Genomic DNA, 11560 nt, shown 5'->3' on the forward strand with positions numbered 1-11560 from the left:
CAGAACGTTTTAAACGTCCAAAATGGCATAAGACAACCCAAAATGTTTATCACATTATCATATCTTATGTTTTCTTGCTGGGAAGAAGCGGTGCAATTAATAACTCATCAAAAACATTTGATAATTTCCCATTCCTAAAAATGCTTGAGAAGCCAGTTTAAATTTTAGCTTTAAACCGTGTTATGATCATCACTTCTGCACTGAGCATAACATAGACAGCTCTATAACATGTCAATTGTTTAACCTAATCAAGTGTATTGAGTTAGGCGCACGCGCTGACCCCTTTTAATTGACGGTTCGTGCACGCGCAACGTTTTAGCAACACTCGCGTTTTACTATGAACGGTCACTACATATATAAACTATTAGCAGTCATTTTGAGTGGCATTTGAAATGCATTGTCAAATATTATGCAGTTTGGATGCACAGGTCCGGAAGAGTAGAAGATAGCGTGGTGTAGATTTACATTAAATTCATCATGTTTATGGTGTTTAGACTCTATAAAGAGGTTTGGTCTTTAAATTGTAATTAAATCATCAATAGGCATGATGACAGTAATCAAAAATCATTAAAATAATATATTTATTAAATTAAACTTGAAGCTTGGAATATAAAACGCGCATTGTTTTCTTTATTAATAATGTGATTAATATATATTTTTATAAAATAAAATTACGAAATAAGGCAATCCGCCATGATATCTTGAACACCAATCAGAGCTCGTGACGTCATTTCTCAAAACAACTCGCGCGAAAGCGCGCGAACGTCACATTTCGTTATTGTGAACTTCCACTGCGATCTTTGTTTTTAATTAATTAATTGTTTATAACACGAGTTATGGAGCCCGGATTTATCAAGGCAAACAGCGCTAATTTGCCTAGAATTGATATCATAATGCTGGGAAAGTTTTTGGCATCAAATAAAGATTTTTGTTCAGCTGAATTTAGAAATGTTAAAACTTCCATGTAAGTATACTAGTTTAATTAAAAAACAATGAGAGATGAAACCTAACCTCGATATAGTTATTTACATTATAAACTATGCTAGAATCTAGAGAACTATGTAATAACTTACATCAAAGTGATCTTCACAAAAATAAAGTTGTACCCTGGGCAATATTGCTTTTGAATCTCGCCTTGCAAGTTTAAGCCACTTGTTTCGTATTTTTTTATTGTGAGGAACGTACACAAATAACTCATCAGGAGTTGTTTTGGATGTGTTCTTATACTGGGGGACCCCACAACACCTATGCCCTTTCGAATTCATATTTAATAACACAAAAAACTTAATTATTGCACGAGCGTTGTTTACTTGCGTCTTGTAATTTCAGTTGTGACGTCACAAGTGACGACATGACACTGACAAGCGTTTTCGCGCCGGATTCAAAGTGGACAGAGAAAAATGCAATTATTTGATAAAAAAACTTCGCATTTTCTTAAAATTAATGATTTTTCATATAAAATAGACGTATACCTACATCATACAAAGGAATTTAAAAATTTGTCATCATGCCTATTGAAACTATAACTAGAGAAAACGGAACGTGGTAGAAAACTTGCTTTTTACATTAGCGAATGACACGGGTGAAGGGATGGTATGGTTCTTCTATGGAATTCTAAAAAGGAGATGAAAGTAACAATCGAAGAATATCCAGTTATCAACATCCTTTACAACTTCAACATTAATAAATCATGCACTTCAATTAACAATTTAAAACACCATAATACGTAGTGTTGCATTAATTGTGTAACACAACCGTGACGATTGAATTATGTCACTCGGAGTGAACTGATAGGCGCAGCAATGCGGGCGCATCTGGTTTACATATTATGATATATAATTTGTTAATGTATGACTGCGAGTAAATTATTTATCTGTAGAAGATGAATTTTTGTATTTGATTTAAGAAGTCCTGGTTAAAGTTGTGTTGTGTTTATGTTCATTAGGAAACATCCAGACACTTTAGGAAAGTGTTTTATTTAGTCGCAACACTCACAACTTATGCCCATGGGCGTGATCTCAAAAACTCTTAACCCTACATAGATCCGTTATTTTTACCACACAATCTTAACTGTTTTAATTATTATTTACATATTATAAAATTTAAACGTGCTAATCTCGGGGACTTATTGGAAAAATATTTTCAGTGATAAATAATATTAAGAATTAGACCATTTGTCGAGATAAAAGGGGGGCTATAGTTCCTTTGGAACCCGGATAAAACTACTGGTGAAAGCTAGTTCTAGAGGTAATAATTTAACTTCGTACAAACACAAACATCAACTTATTTATAATAGCAGTGTAATAAAATTACTTCGGTGTGTTTCCTATTTCCGTTGAGCAACAGTAGGCTTATATTCAGCTATGCTGATGCTAATTATGTTAGTTAATTCATTTATGCGTAGTTGTACCGTTAATTGTCGGCGGATATGTGGCACGGGCGCATCGCTAACACTAACATTATATATAAAATTAACTATACAGTTCAGTTTACTATAGTAAAGTATTAGTTTTAGTCGCTTCCCTTGGGAACTACATAGTGCATCTGGATAATAAAGTTACCTATAGTTTTCACCGATACATGGGCTATCTATCACTGAAAGAATTTTTCAAATAGGTGCAGTGGTTCCCGGGCCAAGCAAGTTCAAGCAAACAAACATACGTTAGTATTATATTTCAGAAATATGGACATTGTATCATTGAACGTACATCTATGGTATGAGGAAAACTGCTAGTTCTTATTATAACTTTGAAAAGTTTTAAATCAGCATTAGCAATGCAGGAGAATTTTCATCGCTTTCGATCAGCATATATTTTCTCAGCCGCATGTATCACTAGAAAGCGAACAGGTTAAGAATTTTCTAAATAAATAGCTACTCGTAACTACGCAACGTTTGTGCAACTTGCACTGGTTAACAGGTGATTAGACTTAGAATATAAGTAAAACAAAACAAGTAGATTTATCTATATAATAGATATATGCTGTCTTCTAACTATGATAGATGGAACTAAGGTCCAGAATTATGCTTAATATGAAAGGAAAAACTGAATTTAACTGAGACGGATGAACTAGGTAAAAGAGGGATTCGATGGCTTACAGATGGGCAAAGAAAAAGAAACGTGTTGATTTAAAAAATAAGAAAGAGTAGATATAGAAAATAAGAAGGCATTCAACTGTTGATGATTTTTTCCCTGTACTAGTGTAAAGAATTCCGAATAAATACCAAGTAATCCAAAGAAAAGTCCTTAAATAAATACGAAAAAAATGGCATTTGGCTAAAAAGAACAGAAACTTTAAAGGTAACAAAGAACTAGGTAGGTACCAATGATCATCTACTCAACATACATTACATCCTCCGAGCTTTTTCCCAATCATGTTGGGGTCGGCTTCCAGTCTAACCGGATTCAGCTGAGTACCAGTGCTTTACAAGAAGCGACTGCCTATCTGACCTCCTCAACTCAGTTACCCGGGCAACCCGATACCCCTTGGTTAGACTGGTGTCAGACTTACTGGCTTCTGATTACCCGTAACGACTGCCAAGGATGTTCAATGACAGCCGGGACCTACAGTTTAACGTGCCATCCGAAACACAGTCTATGGTGTCTAAGATATACTTAGAAAGTACATACAAACTTAGAAAAGTTGCATTGGTACTTGCCTGACCTGGGATCGAACCCGCGCCCTCATACTTGAGAGGTTGGTCCTTTACCCACTAGGCCACCACGACTTTTATCATCTACTCAACATAAAGTAATAATTAATAATAACAATGACGTAGTGCGTGATATTCTAAGTTTAATAGGGCATGATGCGTGCATCGCTCTTATCTGCACCATTAATGCGGAACCGGTCTGATAACATCTTAGAGCGTTTAACTACTGGAACCACTGTTAGCACAAATATCTTTATATATATATATATAAAAAAAACGCTACAAATCTATACTTAATTATGAAGATTTTTTTTGAATCGGTTCGGCGAAACACTGAAACGAAATATTTCCCCTTCGGACTGAACCGATTCACAAAAATCTTTCACTCTTGCGAAGATGGTCTATCCCCGTGAAAGGCTATGTATTTATTTTGTGCGGATACCGCAGGAAACAACTACAAGTACCTATAGTCTGTTTTTTAATCTCGTAGACTAAATTGACACTTGCAAAATGTCAAACTTTCTAATAATTTTGCTAGCTCTGTGGTGCAGTGTTGTACTTACGATACCGGTACGTTGAATCGTAACTTTTTACAATAAGTCATCCTGAAATAATGGGCTTATCCTTGATGATTACGCATGGCTTTGCGTGGTCAGATATCCCTGGCAGTTTGTAGCACGTCGTACAGCCATGTGTACGTACGTGAATTTTAAATATAAAACTTTGAATGAATATTAAATTCGTCTATTATAGATAAAAAGTTACGATTCAACGAACCGGTATCGTAAGTACAACACTGCACCACAGAGCTAGCAAAATTATTAGAAAGTTTGACATTTTGCAAGTGTCAATTTAGTCTACGAGATTAAAAAACAGACTATAATGCATTTGCATTAGGTACTGTAGGCGTGTAGGATAGTGATGACTCACTCATGCATTTTTGATCACATTGACAACGTGGCAAAGCGATGACATGTTCGATGGGTCACATGCTCTAAGGATAAAATGCTCAGTTCTCATGTTAAACTACATATTTCTCTGTCTATAGTTTATTCTAATGTAATGGAACACGCGTGGGGGGGAATATTGTTGTGTGTTGTGTTTGCTAAAGAAGGTTTAATTTTATAAGCTGTTGTTGGACTTAAGCAATGGTTCTAGCAGCATTTTTCCTTTTCCAAAAAGACTAGCTTATAATAGGAAGGGTTAGCAGAGAATTATGAACTTTGCACTGGTCAATCAAAGTCAAATTTAAAAACACTAATTTCTGCAACATGCTCCCTTGGAATGTAGTTTTCTTTAGTTAAATAATTTGCGACTTTAGCCCAATGTAAATAAAGTTTATAATAGATTTTATTACAAGTAAAATAATGATCTATTCAGGCAAGTTCACGTGTGTCACAGCGCAGCTCATCCCGGTTATATTTAGACGAGTTATAGTGAAATGACGTCATTGGTAACACGTTTACGATTGTCGGTCAACACGACGCTAACACTCATTTGTTTTGTTTCTTTTAATTATTTATTGATTGAGAGTAAGTAATTGTCTGTCTGTCGCGCTTTCATGCCAAAACTGTTTAACCGATTTAAATTAAAATTCCATTTACAGCTAGCCCTGAGAAATCACAGAGGTTACTTTTAATTGGGTGCGGAAAGTAATTAGTTTCTCCAGACGCGGGAAAAAGCTAGTTCATATATGAAGTTAGCAATATCTAGTATGGTATGAAGATAGACAGAAACATAACCATATCAAGTAGGTGAGGAAGTTTCCTCAGTGTATTCCGCAAAATAAATTGTATTCAGCACCCATGTAATACAATAATAATCAGCTTGTAATTACTCTGCCCTTTTATGTATTTCGTTTAAATATTACTTGGAAAGCAGGTATTAAAATTGAGGTCTACGTGCATTAAACTATAATTTTAACGCTTGGATGACTTCCTCGGTACACTTCCTCCATCAGAGATATTAATACCCTAGAGAGGAAATTATAGGCTGTTAATATTAATGATATTGTTGGTGATGCAGTGTATTTATGTATATCAGATAGATGCAGTTGGGCCAGATATTGTATCCAACGGATCAGAAGAATAATTTGATTAATATACCTAAAGCTAAAAAAAAAAAAGTAAAGTCCGTTGGTTTGTTCACTGATCTCTGAAATTACTGATCGAACTTGACAAAATCTTTCATTGCCTAATTATTTTATTCGGGTTCACGGAGCGGTTTTCAAGCGATGCTGGTCAAACTACTACCAGAAGCTAATGTAAAAATAACCGTTTTAAGGCAAACATAAATGCATTTACCTAAGTCAGTAAAGCACAGCACGAATCAAAATGCAATGTATTGGTGTTTCCAAAATTAGAGTTTATTTGAGGAATAACAGCCACGATGGAGAATGGACATGAATAAAAGATTATTTTAAGAGGAAAATGTTTTCATACATTTTGGGGTCAAACTCGTACTAACAAAACACCTGGAACTACTTGTGAATCAACCTGATTTAAAAAAGAAATAATAGGTAGATGATGTACCGCGGGAAAAATACATTCTATAACAATTTCAATAAGTTATCCTCAGCTGATTCACAAACCCCAGATTTACAATTGATCATCATTATCCTCCTGTTATTATCCTAATTTTTATTTACTTCTTTCTTTCTTTCAGTTAGTCCGATGGTTGGAAATAAATATATTTTAAAGATTTTCAATTTTTTTATTGATTTTTAAAATACAACATGATTATTATTATGTGCGTACAACCATTCATTTTCACACTGATCTATAAGCCCAAACAAACTATCTGTGTGCGTACTCTTACAATTACCTCAGCAGTTTTTAACAGTCTCAATTCACAGACATTCCCTCAGTTGAACAGCTAGATATTATCTTATTAGGCTAAGATGCCGGAGGAGGCCAGTTAACCAGCGGATACGCCATCCGACCTTGTTCCCGGCTCGCTTCCATGCTGTGATGAGTAACTGGTATTTTCTTATTATTCTTGCTCTTCGTGAATCATTGGCATGGTTTTGTGAAAAAGTAAGACATCGTTTTTGTTTATACGAACGAAGAAAACAACTTGATTATTGTATAGAAATCAGTCTTTAATTAAAAGAAGCTATGTGCGTTTGTGTTATACAAAAGTCATGTAATCAATACTTAACGACCTATAACTTTGAAAGTAATTAATGTTCTATACATGATAATAATTCTATAGATGCGGACAACTAAGATGATCATTATATTTCCCCACACCTTAGTACCCATTCATAGAACTAGCTAGGTACTTGTTCATTAATAATATCTTCGAGGCATATTTCTTAAAGGATAGGCCTTGGGATTCGAACGCCTCCGTCGATGCGATCTAACGAACACTGTTTTTCTACCTGTCTATTCCTCACCTTTTGTTTTGAAAGCGAATGCATTGTATAATATATTCTAAGAAACTACAAAGAACAATGATATAAATAAAAGTCCTTGCGTCAATAAATAGGTATGGGCGTTTGCAGGTGCTTAGTAAAAATCTCTGGCATTTAATATAATGTCTTCGAACGACGTGTCTTCTACGAATCTACACGGCACTAAACATCTTGCAGCTACATCAAAATGATTACACCACATACCTCCATTGAAAGCGTCCAAAGCTGGTCATATTCGTATCCTTCCTCATATCTCCCCATCCTTGTAATCCTATCCTCATCTTATTCATAATCAAACCCAAAAGGTACTTCTTAATGACGTACAACATGCAATTTCAAATAGCGATGCAGTCTGAGCACTAGGTCATCAAAATATTGAATGTGCAGCTCAAAATATTCATACTGTAGCTGGTATAATTTCTGATATGAATAAGCAAAATAATAAACTAACACAAGTACATTGCCTGGCGCCACTAGATTCACACGTGGATACCGTGGATACTTGGATAGACGGTAACAGTTGCATTGTATTGCAGCCTGATAACGAAAACAAGAGCCTTGTTATATGATACGGGACGCCAGGGGTCTGTGAACTGTTCTAGAACTGTCACTTGGCTTAGAGAGGAAATAATTTTAATATTTATGGACGTTAAGGTTTTTAAAATTAATCGTAATAATAGACGTAACGACCTTTAGGTATTTGGATTTGAATATTATTTATTTATTTATTTTTATTTACTTATTTATTTAAGTCAGACATCTGAGGCCCATAGAGAATACAATACATAAATATATTATAAGATTAAATCATAAACTAATACATATAATTAAGATGAGCGTTGTCACGTATATTCTTAATGATAACTTGACACTGATTTCATACTTTTAAACTTTTTCTATGAGATGTATGTAATTAGCACAGTGGCCCTAATTATGCACCCTGGTGAACCCCGATTTTAACATTATCATCTCTCCTCAGCTTTTAGAGCTTAGTAATGAGTTTTACAAGAGAAATTGTCTTGTTTGCCTTATCGAAAGCTTTAGTTAAGTCTGTCAGTCCTTTTATTTTAATTTTATTTCTATAAAGCTTTTTATTAGACCCAAACTTTATGTTGAGAAAGCCAAACACTTTGATAAGATATGTATTATTTATCTATGACTGTATTTGGATTCTCCGAGTTTTTTTAAGTTTCTAAGAAAACTATTTCTAAGAAATCCAAACGATTGGAGGAAGTGTATACGGGGTACTTTTTTATTTGTTCTTTTTCCTTAATGTAAGTAGGTATGTATCTGGGTATTATACCTATTGTTTTTCAAAATGCAAGTTTATTCTGCATATCTTCAATAGTGTTATGTAGTGAATTTAGACGATTTAGACTGACTTGAAGATGTATAAATTATAAATTTAAAAAAACCCCCGACCCAAAAAAAGTACGCAATAATTATGACAAAAGGTTAAAAACGCTAAACCCTATAAAAAGCAAAAAATAACTTTTAACACTACGTAAACTAAATTTTGTCGTGTCGGGGGACCGCTCTAATTCATTACTTTAGATACGTGTTTTTTTTTAAACGAATGTTGTAATTAGGTAGGTATCATTTGATTTATGTAAGTATTTATGAAGGTAAAAAGCGGTCCCCCGACACGTCAAAATTTAGTTTACGTAGTGTTAAAAGTTATTTTTTGCTTTTTATAGGGTTTAGCGTTTTTAACCTTTTGTCATAATTATTGCGTACTTTTTTTGGGTCGGGGGTTTTTTTAAATTTATAATTTAATTTTATTTCATGCTTTTTAAAGGAGCTCCTTAATTTTTCCTTTAATTTATTTTATCTTAAGATGGGGTCGCTATATGCGATCTCGGCCAAAGGAAGCTGTTTAACAATCCTCATGACAAACTGGCTCTGGGAGAATTGCACAGATTGAGAAACAATAAAGATTAACCTTTGGACATTCTAGATTTTCAGCAAAAATATAAATCGGTTTATCCGTTTCATTCCGGCATTTCAGGGTTTCATCCGCCACATCCCATTTCCAGCATCAGGTTCTCGTCAATCAGAAACATGAAGAGAACTCGTCAAGACAAATTCAACGAGCCCAAACTCGATGGGTTTACTAAAAGGCAGTTCAGGGTTACGTCTCCTACCTTCGTGCCCTAACAGCAGACCAGCTCAGTGGTTCCAAAAGACATTAGTGTTTCAAATTTCAGATCCCACATATACTTGCAAGTAAACTGAGCGTGTAACATTCCTATCACATCTAGCAAACGAGCTGATGACCTTGAAGACCTGAACCGATTTCCACCAAACATAGCTAAGAACACTCCCGACTGATATACCTTTTAAACAAAAAAAACCGCATTACAATCGGATCATCCGTTTGGGAGCTACGATGCCACATACACACACACACACACACACACACACACACACACACACACACACAGACACGTCAAACTTATAACACCCCGTCGTTTTTGCGTCGGGGGTTAAAAATAGCATTGATGCATTTTGAGAGATGCAATCAAAATGGGCTAATTGAGCAGTTATTGTAAAACTTAGATACCCATAGATATTTGTAGCTATAAAATAAATTGTCCTAATTTAATGTGTGTTTACCAATCATTTATTGTCGAATGTAAATAATTATAGTTTTATTTTGGCTATGCCTGGCTCCCTGCCAGCTCTTTGTTTGTCACTTACAAGGAAAACATTTGATAACACAGCGTATATTTATATTTCCATTATTGAAATATGTCTCAGTCTTAAATCTAGTTAGGTACTTAAGATTTTTTTATACAATAAAAATAATAGAATATTCAAAAAATACTCACGTTAAATGGAGAAAATCTCCCTCGAAACATTTTCACAAAAATTAAAAAAAAAATCACTGTTATTTATAAACACAGCACATAATCCGTAGTTAAATCACTAACTTTCGTTCATTATTGGAATCTAAAATATGTGTTTCCGCGCCATCGCGCCACCGAGCGCATTTTACACTGTCTTGCACAATATAAAAAAAAAACAGCTGAACAACAGCTACACGTAAAAACGAATTTCAATACACTTGACACATCAGTAACACACAACATGCAGCGATTCTAATTTCGAACGACATCAACTTGGCAAAACTACACACAAAAGTAAACTCAGAAAACTATTCAGTTACATATTTCTAACTATAAGCATAGAGAGATATCGCTTCGCGGTTGCAGACAAAGAAGAAAACACAAAATTGTAGCAGCCTATCCACGTGTTAGAGTGAGACGGTTGTATTTTCTTAGCACTGCGTCAGTATCCGGTATTCCCGTTCGAGATTTTTGTGTAGAGGTGTAGCGTGTAGGTTTGATAACGTGCGCGCGGTCGGCCGCCGCAGTGGTCAGTGCGTCGGAACTCCCGGCTGACCTTTATGGGATAATACTTCAGTTAACACAACCGATCGTCAAACCCTCTATTGTTAACAACAATGCCGTTTAAATTAACTATTTAACACACTCCAGGTACCACAACTAAAGTTAACTCGAACGTTAAAAAATGTGAAAGTAAAATAAAAGCAAGCGAGCTTTGACTTTGTATTTATAGGTACTTTTAGTGGTATCTGTTGTTAACCAACGGGAACTTAGTCAATGCTTTGTTTGCCAATGTTATCATTATCAGATAACGTCCTCAATATAGCGTAATGTGTGTAAAATGTATACTTAAATAAAGTGTTTGCACAGAAATAAGATGTTTTATTAAAATATAAGTTGACGCAATGGCGTTGGTCGATGTTTTCCTACTAGTCTGTGTAGGTTTTAGCTTAGGTTTGCTAGATCATTAGTTATAGGTACCTGGGTAGGTATCTATAGATAGAAACGCACAAGGGCCGTTCACCTGTCATTATGCAGTTAGGTACCTGCAATAAGAATATGATTGCATTCAATTTTAAACATAGTTACTTATTAAATGTTGGTTAAGATCAACTTATCTAACACTTTTTTTTTCCGACGTCAAAAATCATCAAATGACCCCTCCCGCTGTGGGTTAGCAGCGGTGAGGGAGTGTCAGACTCCTACTGACTAAAAACCGTCGTGTTCCGTCATAGGCCTTTTATGTACCAGGGCCGCGGTATCTCTTTCGAACAACCAGCAGATAACTCCTTAACATTGATTAACATATTTCGATTTAGTTTAGTCTTTAAATTGAACTGTGATTTTATTGCCTCAGTCAAATCCAATCAAAAAAACAAAGATAATCCATTTGAAAGTCTTTTATGGTCAAAATGAAAGTTATTAAAGCAAAAAAGGAGAATTAACGGTTTCTTAAAAGTTTAATTTGGTCAAGATTTGAACTAGTCAGAACGGAAAAGTTTAGATCTCGATTTTAAAGAAGCAAATTCCTCGATTTGTTTTCCTGTAGACACTATTTATTACAATAGTATAAAACAATACGATTGGTATATATTTAGAACAAAGGACAGTCGGCAGCGTCCGGTGGGTGTCCGATTAATCACT

General features: G+C 34.8%; 1 protein-coding gene across 2 annotated transcripts in view; it reads right to left on the reverse strand.

The window, feature by feature from the left end:
- LOC124637641 (protein halfway) overlaps window positions 1–10502 on the reverse strand; it is a 36706-nt gene extending 26204 nt beyond the window's left edge. The window contains exon 1 of one of the 2 annotated variants that reach the window (XM_047174251.1): window positions 9899–10502. In XM_047174251.1, the coding sequence (XP_047030207.1) occupies window positions 9899–9928 (30 nt within the window). In that variant the 5' untranslated portion in view covers window positions 9929–10502. The remainder of the gene's footprint in view (window positions 1–9898) is intronic. The other variant, XM_047174252.1, reaches the window with a different exon arrangement.
- Between the last annotated feature and the right edge of the window lie 1058 nt (window positions 10503–11560).

The sequence above is a fragment of the Helicoverpa zea genome, chromosome 16, assembly GCF_022581195.2.
Source record: "Helicoverpa zea isolate HzStark_Cry1AcR chromosome 16, ilHelZeax1.1, whole genome shotgun sequence".
Taxonomy (NCBI): domain Eukaryota; kingdom Metazoa; phylum Arthropoda; class Insecta; order Lepidoptera; family Noctuidae; genus Helicoverpa; species Helicoverpa zea.